Source organism: Eubalaena glacialis, chromosome 10 (assembly GCF_028564815.1).
Source record: "Eubalaena glacialis isolate mEubGla1 chromosome 10, mEubGla1.1.hap2.+ XY, whole genome shotgun sequence".
In the NCBI taxonomy this organism is placed as follows: Eukaryota; Metazoa; Chordata; class Mammalia; order Artiodactyla; family Balaenidae; genus Eubalaena; species Eubalaena glacialis.
In genome coordinates, this window is record NC_083725.1 from 97,789,941 (window position 1) to 97,808,322 (window position 18,382).

An 18,382-nucleotide genomic window follows, 5' to 3' on the forward strand; every position below is an offset into this window, starting at 1 on the left:
GCAACTCTAGAGATGGTATTTTAGATAAATTTTAAAGTTAAAGCTGAAACTATATCTCTATCAAAGTGGTAATGGACAGACCTCACTTTTCACAGCGTTTTATTCTTAAAAGTTTATTCATTTCCTCTCTACAATCGAGACCGCTAGAAGTACTTGGTATTCCAGAAGCAAAAACGCTTTCTTTTTCCTGGGGTCCAATATGGAAGAGTCAGCTCTCACCAAAACATCACATTGAATAGGCGGAACGCAGGCAGTAGGCCAGCTTCAACAGTTTTAAGAGGCAGAGGCAAAGTTTAGCTCATTAGTTCCCAGTAAATTTTTTGAATGAATTAGTAAGGCATGTGATATATTTTAGAAATATTTGCTAGTCAGCTTGTATTATGTCTTGTCAACTGGATGGTTCAGGAAACACGAGCTTTGATTTTTAAGTTCACATTCCCAGGAAATACCAGTGAGAATTAGTTACTTTCAAAACCAGTGATCCTCATCAGAATCTATTCTTATTCCACGCTCTTAGGAGTTCGTTGACAGGAATATCCTGCTGATGTTTTGGGTCTGTAGAGATTTTCTTAAAGTGTATTACGTGTGCTTTGTCATCTGTTGTTGTTTTTTTTTTTAATGAATATGTTTCTTATTTGTTGTAGCCTGGTAACTCATCAGGATGTGTTACGAAAGGCAGATGCCTTTAGAGGAATGCCTTTTAAAGTTCATGTGATATGTGCTTGTTCAGATCATGTGAAGTTATTATATTGCTTAAGGCAGGAGAAATGCATTTGTAGATTGTCCTCTCTACTTCTAATATTCCAAGGACTATACAAGTCTAAATTCATCTTTTATTTTTTTCATTCTGGATCTAAATAGTTTTATAAGTAACTATATCCAAATAATATAAATCTGTAATTGATTCATTTGGCAGTAAGTGACAGTGATATGTTGAGATCGTTTTTTGATTTTTAAAGAATGTTTTATTTTTCAAAAATTAAATCATCTATGGTTCAAAATTAAGTAGTTTTCAGTGGGGATTGTAATTGTACCTTTGTTAGCTATACAATACAGAATATTAAGTAAACCCCAGATTTATATCATCTACCCAATGACAGTAGCTTATCCCTACTCTCCCCCTCATAAAGTAATTCTTCATTAATTTTTCGTATGTAATGACTCAGTCTCTGTCCCCTTGCTTTTGAAGCATTGAAAAATAAAAATTAAGATGTGTGGTTAATTGCAAGTAGAGGGAAATTCAACTACTTTTCCTCATGTAGCTCTCAGAGTGTTATCTGTCTTTCCCTCTGTAAGTTTTTAGACATCAGTTTTGTCAAGGGTGATATGAAATTACTACATTTTTACGTTCCTTGTAGCAGGGTAGACTAGCTCACAGGAAATGTTTTAGCTATAGGATCAAGAACCAAAAAAAAAAGTTCATTTTCTAGGACTTTGTAATTCCATTTCTGAGAATTTATATGAAGGAATTCAAAAGAAACGAACCAAATTACAACACTAGGAAAGTGACTAAATTGTGGCAGATGCAGTATTTAGAATGTTAAACAGACATTTAAAAATCAGTTGCAAAGACTAACAATACAGAAGATGCATATAATATTGAAAAGTAACTATAAAATTCTCTGTTTGTTTTAACAACTGTTTGAAGTTATATATATGTTGTGGGTGAAAAAGAAGCAAACACTGAAATGAAAATCAATGTGTTGGTTGTGAGATTGTTGCTGTTGAATAATTTATTTAAAAGCTACTAGAGTAACAAGAAGGGCTCTTCTAATACTTTGTCTTACAAGAAAAAATTTTATAGGCGAAATGGAAAATTTCACTGTATATATAAAAAACACGGAAACATCCTGCATAGTGTACAAGGTAATTCCAATATTTGAAGAATTTTTAAAGGGAAATGATTTTTCTAGAGTTCTGATTCACATGTGTATAGCTTCTTGGATTATCTGTGCTCTAACTCACTCATTTTTTTAAGTGTGTTAGAGAAAATTATATATATATAATTTAAAAATATATATATATACATACGTATGTATATATAGTCTCTTATAAAGTCAAGTCAAGGCATATCAAAGATGAGAGTGTACCCTATAAAAATATTTTCAAGTGACAAAATCAGCCATGTAATGTAGTGTTGGTTGTCATGCTCTGTTTGTATTTTTCTCAGGCTCTATCAAAGAAAGCTAGAGATGGAAAATTGTTACCTGAAGAATACCAAGGAGGATCTTTTAGGTAAAATTTAAACTTAATTATTTGTAGCATCAAACAGACATAAGACTTATGAAGTCCTTGTTAACCTATTTCATTTATTTTCTGAAACATTTCTTGAAAAATTTAAGCTAAATATCATACTTTATTTAGACAAGAGAATATGTGAAAATGTTCTTCAGACTAGTCTTTCATATGAATCAAAGCTAGTAGGAAGCCATTAGGGTTAGCCAGTTAACCCATTTAGATGTTCATAGAATGACATTCAGGGTCTGACATACAATAGATTTATAAACGTCAACTATTTTTTTTCTACTTGTGATTTATTTTAAGGTCCTTTGGGGTAAAATATTAACACATAGACTCTTGAGTTATTACCAGTCTATTTTTGTTTAAGTATAACTTACAGTACAGTACACTGAGTGTAGCTGGAATGTTTTATAAAGTGAAGAAAGGTGTGTAACCAACCAAAGCAAGATAATGAACATTATCTGCATCCCATAAGCCTCCCTTTACCCTTCCTAATGCTCACCCCCTTGAGGGTGGTAACCATGATTCTGAAAATTATCACCAAAGTTCTTGTTTTGCCAGCTTTGATCTTTACATAAATACATATTTTTCAGTGTCTGACTTCTTTCACTCAACATTAATGTCTGTGAGATGAACCATGCATGTTGTTGTGTGAAGCAGTCATTTATTTATTATTGCGTTATAGTATTCTGTAGTATGCTGTATAAATATGCTAGTGTCCATTTCACTGTTGGGCATTTGTGTTGTTTACAGTTTGGTGCTCGTGAACATTTTTGTTAGTGTCTTATGGTGACTATATGTACATATTTTTTTAAATTAATTAATTAATTTATTTATTTATTTTTGGCTATGTTGGGTCTTCGTTTTCTGTGCGAGGGCTTTCTCTAGTTGCAGCAAGCGGGGGCCACTCTTCATTGTGGTGCGCGGGCCTCTCACTATCGTGGCCTCTCTTGTTGCAGAGCACAGGCTTCAGACACGCAGGCTCAGTAGTTGTGGCTCACGGGCCTAGTTGCTCCGCGGCATGTGGGATCGTCCCAGACCAGGGCTCAAACCCGTGTCCCCTGCATTGGCAGGCAGATTCTCAACCACTGCGCCACCAGGGAAGCCCTGTACATATTTTTGTTGTATAGACCTGAAAGTAGAATTGCTGGGTTTATAGCTTTAGTAGATCCTGCCAGATAGTTTTCCAAAATGGTTCTACCATTTTTTTCTTCCATCAACAGTGTATGAAGAATTCCCATTGCTTCATATTCTTGTTAGCTCTTAATATTGTTAGGTTTTAAATTTTAATGAATCTTGGTGTGTGTAGTGGTACTCTTTGTGGTCAGAGAAATGCAAATTAATGATGTTGAATACCGTTTTCATTTATCTGTCAGCCATTTGGGTATCTGGTAACTCATCGGGTAAAATACCTGTTGAAGTCTTGTGTCTGTTTTTAAAAATGTTTTATAGGAGTTCCTTTTTCCCGATACACAGACTTTTATAGGATATATATTATTTGAAATACCTTCCCCACTTTGTACCTTGCCTTTGAAACTTTCTTGATGGTGTTTTTTAATGAACGGAAGTTCTGAATTTTAATAAAATCCTATTTATCAGTATTTTTCTTTATAGTTAGTACTCTGTTTTCTGCTAGGAATTATTGTCTATCCCAGAGTCATGAAGTTATTCTTCTGTGTTATCTTCAGAAGCTTTATAACTTCTCACATGTAGGTTGCAATTCATCTGAAATTAGATTTTGTCTTTGATATGGAGGTAAAGGTCACGATTCTCTTTTTTTCCCTTTGTGGATAATTAATGGACTAAGCCTCAATTATTGAAAAGATTACTTCTTCTTTGTAGCATTGAGAAGGTAACCAAGTGTGTTTGGTCCTTTTCTGTATTCTCTCCTTATCAATTGACCTGTTTGTCCTTCCCTTGCTTAATACCAGCAAACTATAACTTTTGATATATGACAATGAAAGTCTTCCAAATTTGTTCACCATCAAGATTGTCTTTCCTGGCTTTGTACTTCCAAATAAATTTTAGAATCAACTTGTCATTTTTCATACACACACACACACACACACACACACTAATCTTGCTCGGATTTTTATTGGGATTGCATTGAATTGTTTGATCAATTTAAGTTTAAGGAGAATTGACATCCTTATAGCGTTGAGTCTTCCAGTGAATGAGCATGGTATAAACCATTGTTTACTTGTTCTTTGATTTCTTTCAGTTGTGTTTTATAATTTTTTGTTTAGAGGTCTTATATATGTTTCATTAGATTTAGTCCTAGATATTTTGTATACTATTGTAAATGGTATTATTTTCTAATGAAAGCAACTTGTATATAGATGTAAATTTTTATATTGACTTATTATCTAGTGACTTAAATAAATTCATTTATTAATCTTACTAGTTTACCTATAGAGGCTTAGATTTTCTTTGTACACAATCAGTTCATCTGCGAATAATAAAGTTTTATTTCTTTTTTCTAGTCTTCATACCTTCTATTTCTTTTCCTTGCCATATTCCTCTGCCTAGGACTTCCAGTTCAATGCTGAATAAATGTTTACATTAGATACAATATTTGTGTGTTGATACTTGTTTTTTTGATCCTGCTGTAAATGGTATTCTTTGTCTTTGGTCTTTGAGTAACTTGGAATAAGGTTCTGTGGCACAGTTTTTTAATAAAGTAAAAATATATGACTCAGGGAAAGGGTTCGTTGATTAAGGCCATGCCATCTTCAGAGCTTTTTGTTTTCCCTTAGTATTTCCAACTTGGGGATGTTTGGCATCGATGAATTTACTGCAGTGATCAACCCTCCTCAGGCCTGCATTTTGGCTGTTGGGAGATTCCGACCTGTGCTGAAGCTCACTCGGGATGAAGAGGGTAATGCCAAACTGCAGCAACACCAGCTTATGACGGTCACAATGTCCAGTGACAGCCGAGTGGTAGATGATGAACTGGCTACCAGGTTTCTGGAAAGTTTTAAAGCAAACCTGGAGAATCCTATCCGACTTGCCTAATCCTCAAAGATGAGAAGTCGGTCTTTGGCTTAGTTAATTGTATCATTGTTACTGAGAAACATACACTATGGGAAAACAATTCGGTATTTAAGTGTGAAGTGAATGAAATGTTTATTTAGGGTGAAAGAGTTTGACCTGAGTTGTCTTCATTTTCAGTTTGGGTTCAGTGTTATATAAATAAATAACAAACTGTAACTAATGGAAGGAAGAGAACATTTGGTTAGTCAGATGCATTTTTAATTTAACCACTGGTGCTGTACAAAAGGGATGTTCAGCTAGATGTAAATTAAATTAGATGTTTGGCTCATTGGAGCGTTCTAGAATATTTGAGGATGTATGATAAGTTGTAAAATCAAAAAATTTTAGAACTCTACCTTAATTGTGTTGAAATTAGAAGTGGTCTTCAAAGAGAAACCCATTAATGTAGCAGTGGGACGTCACTTTTATAAGCACTGCTCTAGATATACTTGAACAATTTAATATGTACAGAAGTTTATTCTGGATACTAGTAGGTAAATAAGAATCACTCTGTATTAGGGGTTGTGGCAACATTATTGAATTTTTTATGTATATAAAGCCATATGTTTTAGAGTGGTTTCTATCAGTCTTATTTTACACTTCTATGACACTGTGAACTAAAGAAGAAGAATTAAAAAGAATCAAAGGTGAAGAAAGAGACCAAAATATTTTGTTTGCTTTGATAATAAACTACAGTTAAAATATCTAAACCTTCAGAAATAAACTGCTCCCCTTCATACTGAGTTGGAATATATTAAAGTAAGTTATGCTATTTCCTACCTAACATTTTAAGTTAGTGTTGATTTAAACACATGTTGTTACTCAGTGCATTTTAATCAAGTTTATACTGTGCAATAAAATATGAGAAAATATAAAAATTTCTATTGTATTTTAAATGTTATGCCACAGAAGTTTAGTACCTGGAAGTATATTAGTAATTTCCCTGGAATAGCTTAAAAGGGATTCTACAGGAGGAGAGAAGGAATTTAAAATCACAGTTAACCCTTGTGAGGGTGAGGGGAGCTGATCCCAAGCAGTTGAAAATCTGCGTTTAAGTTTACAGTTGGTTCTCATATCCATGGTTCTGCATCTGGGGATTCAATCAACCGGGGATCGGGTAGTACTATACTAGGTATTTATTGAAAAAACTCCACGTGTAAGTGGACATGCACAGTTCAAACTCGTTGTTCAAGGGTCAACTGTAATATGACATTAGGAAAAAATGGATGTGAAATGTAAAACTTCAGAAAGAATAGAAGGCCTGTGAAGCAGGTGAGAACTATCCTTTTTATTCCATTGATAATATGAAAATTTGACTAATTGTTGTAAAGGTTAGAAGAGCTTATTTCTCTCTTTTAACAACTCTGCTACGACTGACAAGCTAATTGTAACTGGAATTGGATGGTGATTTAGTTAACTAGTCACAGAGTCGTGTTGCTCTCTGCTGATGAGAATCACCAGAAGAAAGACTATGTGGTACAAGTTGTATGCTCTGACATGATGAACTACTTATGCTCTAACAAAAGAGCTTTCTAGAATAATTAGAGCCCCAGTATATCAATTGCTAGGAAGATGCTTAATCCAATTAGTTTTGGCAAGCTATTCTTTAAAAATAGTCTTCAAAACTTTTGTCATATTACTGAAAATTGTAACCAAATGCTGTTTTCAAAATAACTTTCATAAGTTACATTATTTTCAATCCATTTTAACTGAAATTTTTTTTTTTTTTTTTTTTCTAATTTTTAAATCTGAGGAATAGAACGTGAGACAGCTGTAAATCACCCTTGGCTTGGAGTTCTGTTTTTCCAATGGACTGACGTGCTTAAACTGTAGTGCATCTGTTTCCCTGTAGGTGAAATGGGCGGTGATACCCGCCCCTGCCTGCCTTACAGAGCTGACATGGACTGCACAGGAGAAATGCTCTGTAAATTCAAGACATTTTAATTCTTCATGGACATCACAGCCAGGCTTTTCATATAATCAGTTGCTTCTCATGGTTTGACTTTTCATGGTTTGATTTCTCAGCTGTTGGTACAAATGCCCGTTCATTCTGACCAAAAAATATTTTCTCTAATATTTCTATACTGCTTAGGTTTATGTAAGAAAATCGTCATTTCTAAAAATAGTTTTGTTGCAGCATGAGGTCAGAGAATAACACTGATTTGAGAAAGGGGTATGGTGTCTTGATTGGGATCCTTAAACAGAGGATGAACTGTGTGCTGTATGAGCAGGCTGTCTTCCACGTTATAAATTTATACTTATTTGTAGTACTGATAGGGGTCACACTGAGAGCATATGAAAATGAAATTTTATACCTTTTTTTTTTTTTTTCTTATTTAAACAACAAAAATGACCAAAATGTTGGGAAGACTTCTAAGGAAAAGGCAACACACGTTCTAGTTAACACTTGGGCATGAAAATATCAATGAATATTAGAATTTATAAGTCAGAACGGCCCTGCTTCTCCCTGATTGTGACTTCGAGTTAACATCCTCAGGCACAGTTTGTTCACTGACTATTTTGTGGCAGATTAAAATCTTCAGTATACTGCTGGCCAGACTCCTTTGTTTGAAACGTTACTAAGAAATTGATACATACTGGTATAAGTGTTTTACATACATGTCAAATGGAACTTCTATTTTTAGATTTTTTTTTTTTCCTTTCTGCATTTTAGACTTAATTTCACACTAAATTGTACAGGCCAGATATTGGGCATTATGCTAAAAGTAAAACTAGTTTCCTAACCTTTTATTGAAAGATAGGTGGTGCTGTGAGTTAATATATTGTAGTTAGAGTGTGGGAGAAAAATAGAACTGACAATTCTCAGTTTTCAAGGAAAATTTGTCCTTATTACTCATTGCATCATGATGGACTTTGTCTCAGGTGAAGTGAGGAAATGAAAGAACCAAGCGTATTGCTGGTAAGAATTAACCATTATTTTAAATGTGACGTTATTAATGGGAAACTTTTGTTGACTTTTGAAAAAGGAAGTAACAGGGCAGAATTACTTCCAGGTTAATCTGGCCACAATATGCAAGGTAGGTCAAAACAGAGAGGACAGCCGTCAGCAGAACCAGCTGGAAGCTTTTGCTATAATGAAAGTGTCCATTGATTAGATTCTGTACCAGGTCAGGGGCTTTAAAGAAGGGAGAAACTTAAGAATATTCGACATGTTCATTTGCTGTGGTATGTTATGTATATGCGGGGTGGGTGTGTGCTATCAGATAATGCAGCAACAATGATGCAGTTTCCCAGTCCAAAACGCTACCCTCCATGGCCTCCATCACCAGTGTACAAAAGGTTAAGATTCTGATAAGTTATGTACAGCAAGTGGTATATTTCAGGAAACATTTGAACTTTTTGTAAATGGGAAACACAACAGTTTTCTAATAAAATCATTTGAAATAGTTTTGTGGATTTTTAAAATTTATTTTCTAGTGTCTATTGATTTCAAGAGATGGGGACGGGGAGGACTGAAGGAAGGTGTGGTTTGTCTAGACTTGTAATATTGAAGACACCGTTGAATTGAAATTGTAGGGTACAAAGATGTATTTTGAAAAAACCATTTGCCTCTGTTAGTGGCAGTCTTTTATTTCTTTGACCATACAAAGTTTACTTTCACATTTACTTACTTATATTTTTTGCAACAAATCCAAGCAACCTTATTCTTCCTAACAAAGTGGCTACTTTTTAAACCTCTAATTTAACCTCTTCTATATATGATATATACAGTTAAGAGAAACTTGGGCTTCTATTAAAAGTTGAGAAATTATTAGCAAAATCATTAATTAGTCATGATTTTCCTTTATTCACACCTAAAGTAATTTATTTTTTCTGAAATTTCTTAGTCTATGAAATTATTACTCCTATAACTAAAAAAGTAGGTCTTTTAAAGATAAGGCTACTGTGGTCAGATTAAATTATATTAGTCATAGCACTTTATAAAACATAAAGTATTATATGAATATGTTAAATTTTTAATCACATAAATTGCACTTGTTCTACACTTCGTATGGCATTTATCAGGCAGCTATCATTTATTATTTACTTAATAAATTACTATCCTTATCAAATGGAGCTACTGGTCTTTAGTACATACTTCATTTCCCAAGTTTGCATGCTTAAATCAAGAGTATTTTAAGCCTAGTTTCAACTTCATCTGTAAATTACTGTGCTTTGGGTAAAAACTTTATCTCTGTGCCTCAATATTCTCTTACCTATAAAATGAGGAAACAGGAGGGAAAATTAATCATACTAATGGTTGCTTACCTTGTTTAAATCTTCTCAATTTTATAAGGTAGGTATATCTTACTTTATAACCATCATCACAAGACAGGATAAGGAAAGAAACTCAGGGATTATGTTATTTGGCCAAAGGCACACAGCTCAGAAGTGCCACAGCTGGGATTTGAACCTAGGTCTTTGCAAGTGCCAAAATTCAAGCTCACCACACTGCAGTATATAACTTTCTAGGCTGTGTTATTGCTGCAGGTATAGTTCTGTACTAACAGATAGCATTTTCTACTTGCAATAATTGGAAGGTCCTGTTCTTCAGTAATAACATGTGTCTACTACATGGCCACTCTTAATTCATATTTCTCTGTAGTGTAGTAGTTGGCTTTGTGCCTTTCTGGTGATTGATGCAGAAAGTGCTGAGGAATTTTTGTTTTCATTATGGACAGCTATTAACCTGCAATGCTGAAGTTAAGGGTTGTAACTTCTACCTCCAAATAGAAGGCTTAGAAAAATAGAAGCTTAAGAAAATTAGGGGCTTAGTTTCTCTAAGGATAAAAAACATGATATAGGACATTTTACTTTAATAAATATCTTTGGTTCAAGTCCAGAGCCAAAGGTAATTAATTACCTCAGTTTTTATTTTGGAAGCTCCAGGCTTCTATATTGACAACTGTATCTCAGGGTCAAGCCTTCTATATTGACCACCTTATCAGTCAGCATCCAATATTTGCAGCCCACTGGGTATCAGAGAAGTTCATTGCATTGCCCAGGACAGATCTGTCTGCAGTCGCCAGGGAAATATGAAGCCACCCTCCAGGGCGCAGGTAGGCCTCAGCTGAGAGGGTCACAGTGCCACTGCGGGTGGGAGGCCTGGAGCACCTGCAGTTTGTGTGGGGAGGGCCATGTGGGAAGATGGTCATCAGGCTGAGCTGGGGCTGCCATTCTGGGCACAAGGCAGGAGCAAAGCATCACTGGGTGTTCTACGCCCCCTGAGCAGTCCGGCAGCAGCTAGAATTGGCAATGTCTCCCAGGAGCCTTCTGAGAAACTTACTGTGCTTGCTGTAAAGGAGAAATGCTTAGAAGAATCATCGATTAGTGCAGAAGTTCAGAGCAGGCATTGAAGGGTACAATTGAATCTGAGAAATTAATTAGTGGCTGGCACAACAACCCAACCAGACTGGCTGGGAAATAAAATGTGATCTTGTAATTTGGAATAACTCCAAATGATAAGATATCTTAGTAAGGGATAGCAGTCTATGTTAGATCTACTTTGTGGGTAGGAATTATTTCAAATAAATTCCCCTGTTTGTTAGGTGAAACATTGATTAAAATGTGAAACAAAAGAAGATGTTGAGATATTCATTCAACAGTGGTGAGCATCTACTGTGTGTCGGCACTGAGGATTCATAGCTAATGGCCCTTACCCTCAAGCAGCTTAAACTACAGATAAATGAAATGCAATTCAGAGTTGCAATAATCAAGAGTCTGTGCATAGGACCTGGGTTGAGAGGACAGCATCACAGAGGAGGTAACATTTGAACCAGGTTTTTACATTACTGGTTATAACCAGCTCCTTATGGTTTCTGGTTTCTCTAATTTTAGTAACCAAATATTTAGCACTTGTTATACAAGCTCAGCAGTTCATTTTCCATGACCTTGACTCAGTACCTGTACCTATTACTATAATAACTTTAATCCCAACAAAGCTTAGAAACTTAGTTGGGAGGAAAGCTACCTAGTGGCAAGTTGCATGGGCAGAGAGAGCTTTACACCCTACTGCTCGCAAAGAAAATATTCTTTGCCAGCTCGTCATGCCTAAAGAAAGAGGCTGAGTTTGGAAGAAACAGTCACGCTTTTTATGATGGAAATGTGTTTCATACCTCCACTCTCCTACCTCTTCTCCAGGCCCTACTTTTTTGAAGGTGTCTTGTGTGTGCAAATGCATTTTGTTAATAGAATAAGTTATCTGCCAGGACAGCCACTTCTTTAGGTAATCTTCACACCCATTGTTTTGCTTCTCAAGGGACCGTCCGTCGAATTTATTTTCAGAGAATCAGGATCATCTTTTGAGTTCTCCAGCTGAGCAAAAATATAGGAGCAGGTAAAAATCAAGTTTTACTTTTACCATTCGGTATTTCTAATGCTAAATATCAAGCTAGTTTGTTCTTTAAATTTATTAGTTGAGAACGAATGCTTGTGAAGTGGAAGCCAACTTTACTCAGCAGTGAGCACCAGGTAGCTCTTGCCGTGCTACACAGCCACCACCGTTAACTAGGTTTCATTACTTAGTAAATAATTTGTGGGCATTCCATTTTGACACCAAATCATCTATTAATTATTGATGAATTAATAAGAATGTATCTTATCTCAACCTGTTAATTAAATACGAATTAGAATATCATGATGAGTTTCCAGGTATTCTTTTTATACCTATGCTTTGATGCAACTTTAGAAGAATGGAAATAGATGCTAAGATGTATAGATGTAAGTGTTCCTGAGAGCAAACTCTGTCCTTTTAAAATTTCAATTTTAGTCATTTTTCAGAGAATGCTTAAAGTCATTATTCCTTGCAGGTGAGAGTATATGAGCCTATGAATTAGGCAAAATTGGAAACTTGATATTCAGTGGGGTCACAGGGCTTTTGTATGTTTTGTTTCCTGGCTTTTGTATGTTTTGTTTCCTGAATGAGTCATCACAACTTTGGAAAATATTGGGAGGAATAGCTTCCTAAAAAGCCTTAAGAATGGAAAAACTGGTCAAATAAATTAATGTTTTAAAAGTATCATTTGAGAAATTCTCTACAGTACTCTTATTTTCTAGGTAGATATTTCAATATAATTTTCTAGTTACCTAGTTAGCTTCATTCCCACTAAGTAGATACAGACCTTTTCTTCAAACTATACGTATGCTGACCATGAAAATACAATACAATAGTAATAGCTAACTTACTGTGTTTCAGGCACTGTTCTCCATGTTTTATATGTATTATTAACTCAGAAGTTTTCATCATAACCTCGTAAGATAGGTATTAGTATTAATCAGCATTTCACAAAAGACATGTTAAGTAACTTGTCTAAGATTACACAGCTAACAGGTGGCGATGACAGGATTAAGACAAGCAGTTTGGTCCCAGAGCCTCACAAGAGATTCTTCTTTTAAAAACATCAATTTAATAGGAAATCCTGGAGGTTAGCACATTAAAAAGACTTGTGAGTTGGGGAAATGCCTATTAATGTAGTGAAAACACCTTGCTGAACTTCTCGGTAGCACCTGCTACAGGACTATAGAAATAAGAATATTACAGAAATAAGTCTGTAGCTAAAGCCACAGAAACGTTAATGTCCTCTAGATTTTAGTATTAATGAATGATGTATTCCTTTAACCTTCTGATTCACGAAGAGGTGGTAACTGGTGTGGATTAATAATTAAGGGTCCAACAGGAAAATACCTCAGTGTTCTCATTTAGAGGGCAAGTTATTGGGTGATAACCAAAAAGTTCTTTAGTTTTGCTATGAGATAACCAGCTATGGAAAAAGAAATGTCTAATAAATTTTAATTTAATAAATGTCTCTGTGGTTGAAAGTATGTGTTCTTTCCACACAGATACCAGAGCTTGGTAAGTAGAAATATCTCCTAGATTTTCCCCAGATTGTTTTGCAAGTGTCTTGAATATGTTTTTCTTTGAAGTGTATTGCTCCTCCACCCTCATCCTTACTATCACCAATGCAGTTATTAGTTTGTAAAGTATAACACAAGGCTCATACCTTGTAGGATACCAGGCTGATTGGGTTTCTCCCACTCTTCATCTCTCGCAGCCTCTAAATGTGTCAGTTTAACCTTCACCAAACACATTCCTTTTTTAAGGACCTGAGGAATCTTGTTGGAGCAGTTCTGTGCCTAGGTTTCAAGAACATACCGATTAAGTAGAAGTATTAGCATTTGTCAGGACTAGCCCATAACATTGTGTTTTCTCTAAGATGTTCTGAGGCCAGTTTCCCTTTTATGGTGGGTAAATATGTGAACATTTTTATGATGGTAGCATTGACTCACCTTTTATTAGGAGGTTAGAGAAGTCTTTTTGTGCATTTATATTTGCAGTACCATAAGACATTCAAAAGGAATTTACCGGAAGACTCCTTATCTACATCAATTGTGTTTTTTCATAATTGAAAAATTACACTTTAATTGGAGGATGACTCTTTAGTAGAAGTTTCTGCCACATGGTACTCATATAAAAATAACAGATATTTGGTGGACTTTTGCTTCTTTTGTTTTTAAAGAAAAATTAAGAAGTTGGAGGGGGGATAAGACTGTGACAAATGTAAAAGTACTCATAATATTGAATAGATTCATGGACTAGGACACACCAGTAACATGGACAGTCAGAAATCTGATTTGATCAGGGACAAATTTTGTTAAAACTTTAAAGTTTCATTGCAATTTTTTTTTCCAGCACTGAAGGAAACTCCTTTGTAGTTAGTGTTGGCTATTGGCATTGGCCTGAAGTTTCAAACAACAAGATTACCACACAACAGAATTTTTAAAATTTCTATACATCTTGGTTTGGTAATTGCATTTTATTTCACCTTTAGAAAGATATGTTTAAATCATAAGCAATGACAATATTCGTGTACACTTTGCTTGGTGAAAGGTGGAGGTGCTCACTGACCCTTATGTACCCCAAACATGTTCCAAATTTGACAAAAGATCAAACTCCTTGTTCACAACTTTGACGCCTCTACCCACCTCTCCTCTGCTCCCAAGGAACCATTGATGTGGATTCAAGGGGGAGGACATTTATTAGGCTATGGTGCCAAGGCTGCCTGCCACCTGTTAGGATTCTCTTATTTTTTCCACATGGCATGTGTGGTCAGATCAGCCTAAAGCTGTCCCTACTTGGAAGACAGCCTCCTTAGGAAAGGCTGGATTAGGCGGATTCAGTTATCTGCTTTGCGTCTTCAGGAAAATCTTTTCCTTTTGATTTGTGTTCTTGTACAATTCTGTGTGTTTTTCTTGACAGGGGAATGGTAAACTGAAGAGCTGAGATAAGGGCGTGGACGTATAGGATAGAAGGCATAGAAGCTGTTCAACCTGTTTTTGTTCTTGGGTTAGGCAGTGGTGTGCTGGTAAATGTTTTAACAACCAGCTCTCTGGAAAACAAATGTATATACATACATAATCAAATGTAAGTCTATTAGAAATTCTACTGATATACAAAAAATAATTTATACAATTTGCAAATTTAATGGAATATGCAATACTATTAAACAGTATCTTATAAATACAGTAAGAATTCAAAATATACAATTCACACACAATAGAATGTACAATACTCTATTGTAAATTTTTTATAGCTCACCAATTCTCAAAGAATGCTTTCATTGATTTTATGGAAGCCTTGTATCTGTAGCCAAGCTATGATTGCAGTTGATGAATAAGTCTGGTTCCTGACGTGAATGTTGATGTTTTTCTTTACATGAAAGAGTAAGATGATAGTTAAAACAACAAAGATGTCATATTTTGGAATTTCACTTGTTTGTTAATGAAGAGAGTAGCATCCTTTGTAAAATCAGACAATTTTCAAATATTTAAAGAACATTTCCTCAAATTTTGTGCTATTCCCAATGTACCAGCTACAGGCATGACATATTTTAAAGTTTAATCTGCATTATTTATATTTTTCCATCACTTTAAGGCTATAGACAACAATAAATCAAGCCCCAGTTTTTTAGCATTTGCTGATTTCCATGATATAAATGTTCTGATCTCAAGCTACCAATGTGTTGTCACTGAACATGGAGTTGGGAAGAGATGCATGGCCATGCACCATTATATAGCATTTCCCACCAGTGCATATACAACAGATGTAAAAACCTCAAGAACATAGATAATAGTAAAATGTAGTAAGTGATTAGGACATGATGAGCTTTGCATATTAGCTTTGTTTTTGATATAATTTATTTAATAGTAAGCTTATATAATCTAACTTTTGATAAGAGTTTGCAACATTCCTGAAAATTCAACAGTCAGCTTTTGTGAGCTGGTACAAGCCAGTTTCAGCACACTACTGGCCTTACACCTTCCAGCTCAGATTAGTGGTCCCTTAATGCCAGTGGTGATGGGGGCAGGAGAAGACATACCAATATGCCATGCTTTTTAAAATACAGAATCCTGGCCCCCACCCCTGGACATAAGTCTGAGATGAGACTTGAAACTGCAGTTCGAACAAAACCAAACCTCCCCGGGTGACACTGATGTGCGACTACATTTAAGAACTGTCCCTCTGGCAAGAGTGCTTATAGTTCAAGCCAGCTCACCAGGATCCATCACCTCAGAGTCTGAGTCAGGAGTCCCGTTAACAGTACGTCTTTCTTTGCCTGGCCTTGCTCTCTGCTCATATATTGTTTCCCTTTGGAACCTCAGCGGGGAGAGAAGAGAATGGGGTCTGAGGAGAACGAGTTCTCTTTTTTGAGATTCTGGGGCTCAGCCACTTTTTCTTCCCCTGTTAACATGGGGTATCTTGGCTAGCACCACTACGGATCCTACGGAAGTAGAATCTACCCCGCTTTCTCAGTTCCTGACCAGAAATTAGACTCTTAAAAGATACTCAAAAAGCAGAACTAGATATGAAAGGCTGTGGGCTAATTAGTTGGAACCATGAGATCTTTGGCTGGCTACTGACTCATGGGGAAGTTCTGTCTCAGTAGCCCCCATTTTCATGTCTTTGTTTAGTAAAGCTTAACAGCAAAGCGTGATTGGCTCTTGTGTTGGCGTGGAGCCTGCTCAACAAATGTAAAACAATGGTGGCCTCCATCATTTTTTTGAAATTAATTCATGAAAACCTGAAATTAGAACACATGAAGTAGGGAATGATGTCATTGTTTCAGAAGGGCTTTTGCTTTATGAAAAGGAGAAAGTCACCTAGAAAATACCCTTCAGATAATTTTAAACGGTGCTTACAAAATCCTCACTAATGTATATATTTGTGGAAATACTATAGCATTAAGCATACTGAACCTATGTTCATTGTACAGTGTCCAGAACCTGTCTTCTTATAGCTGGGAAATAGAAAATATGGTCCAATTGGGGTGGGGTGGGGGTAAGGGGGAGAATAGGGGAATTACATACTAGCATAAGTGTTTCTTTGGAGACAGTCACAGCACCAAAACCTTCTTCTTTGCTAGGCTGAGAGTTATTTGCAGGCAACGAGACTGAGCCAGCAATTTTGAAACTGCTTTTGTCCCTGTAACACATCCTGGCCAATGAAATTACTAATGAAAATTAAGGAACCTTAGCTTGAGTGAAAGTTTTAAACTTTTAAATTCTTGAAAAATCCATCATAAAACATATATGAGGGAAAACATTATGGGTTGTGGAGCACGGAGGCCAGTGCATGAAGTCAGATAAACCTAAAGTTGCATGTACTCATAAAATTCTGTTATTTATTAATTCACTTTACCCAAAACTTCTCATGGACAATTTAAAAAGCCAGTGTCCAGGGGTGGGGGGGTGATCTGTCCGGGATCATTAGGAGTCAAATTGTTTTCCTCATCAGTTCCCAAGTCCTCTGGTGAGCCTTAAGTACATTAGTGCACATGAGCTATGCTACAGATAGAAGCGAAAACAGATGAGTAGGGCATTACTTTTTTTTTAAGTAATGACATTTCTATCTAAAAGCTTCCTTAAGATCTGTGAATGCATAATTTCAAAGGGAGAATGTCTAACCTGATATGACAGGCAGGCTGCTCTTGGGCATGGAGAACAGAGATTGGAAACAAAAGCGAGCAAACCATGTGATTGGTTTGACTGATTTGCTAGTGCCTCACGTTTGTGCTGAGACCATTTACTCTATTTCCTTCTACCTTAGCTGGTCCAACTTGGAAATGTGTAATGTTCTGTGCAGCAATGTGGTCATGGGACAAAGGGAACCAACAGATCTGATCCCTTTCACCACGTTTCCTACCTCTTCCCCTACCCCTCTGTATTTCACATGTCACATGTGGGGCTTGCTGACTTGTGTCTCTGCCTCTGTGCATCCCCTATCTTCCCATCTACAACTGCTCTCTGCCACCTGGATCCCTCATTTCATGACCTTATGCAAAGAGATCTTGTTCCAGGAAGGCTTCCAGGATAATCACTATCCTGTAACCCGCTGCAGACCAGACTATAGAACCAGCACAGCTCTCTCTCAGAGCCTGAGGAAGGTCATTGCTATAAGTCTCTTGGAGAGGTAGACTGATGCCATGAACTGGTGGTAAGTCCTGACTAGTCTCCGCATGCTCTGTATGCTGTCCCTGGGGCCAAGAAGCAATGCCAGGTGTAGCAAATGGGGACACAGAATCTTATCATGAACTTAGCAGGGATATTGTCCTTTCATGATACCATTCTGTATGACAATCCTGCTGTCTCTTTCCTTCCAGTGGCTCCTTTTTAAGATAAAGTTAAAATTTCTTAGCCTAAGGGACAAAGCCCTTCATGATCTGGCCACGACTCTCCAGCTTCTCCCTTAATTATGTCCCTCTGCTGCATCCACATAGATCCATCTGTTTTTTGGATTCCCCCGAAATGACCACTACTTGCCTTTTAAAGTAAAGTTCAGGCAAGCATCACTTCTTGGCTACTTGGATGTATTCTTCTGGGATCTTCCAGGTGGAGTCAAACAGTCCTCTGCATACCTGTAAATGCCTTGTGGCTCTTTCCTTAGAGCCCTTCTTGCTTTGTCTAATCATGACCTTTCTTATTCACCATATTGTGAGCTTCCTAAAAGCAGACCATGTTTTTTTTAACTCTTATCTCCAGCACCCAGGCAGAAGTGCCAGACACGTGGTAATTCCTCAACTAGTGGCTGAATGAATAAATGTCCTATTGCATA

The 18,382-nt window shown here is 36.3% G+C and overlaps 1 protein-coding gene across 4 annotated transcripts in view; it reads left to right on the plus strand.

Moving 5' to 3' along the window:
- The window catches only part of PDHX (pyruvate dehydrogenase complex component X), a 77,101-nt gene extending 69,235 nt beyond the window's left edge, over nt 1-7,866 (plus strand). For 2 of the 4 annotated variants that reach the window (XM_061203235.1, XM_061203237.1), the window contains exons 10-11: nt 2,171-2,235; nt 4,998-6,862. In XM_061203235.1, coding sequence (XP_061059218.1) covers nt 2,171-2,235; nt 4,998-5,256 — 324 coding nt within the window. In that variant the 3' untranslated portion in view covers nt 5,257-6,862. Of the gene's footprint in view, nt 1-2,170; nt 2,236-4,997; nt 6,863-7,126 lie in introns of those variants that run through there. The other 2 variants (XM_061203236.1, XM_061203238.1) reach the window with 2 other exon arrangements.
- The last annotated feature ends 10,516 nt before the right edge of the window (nt 7,867-18,382 follow it).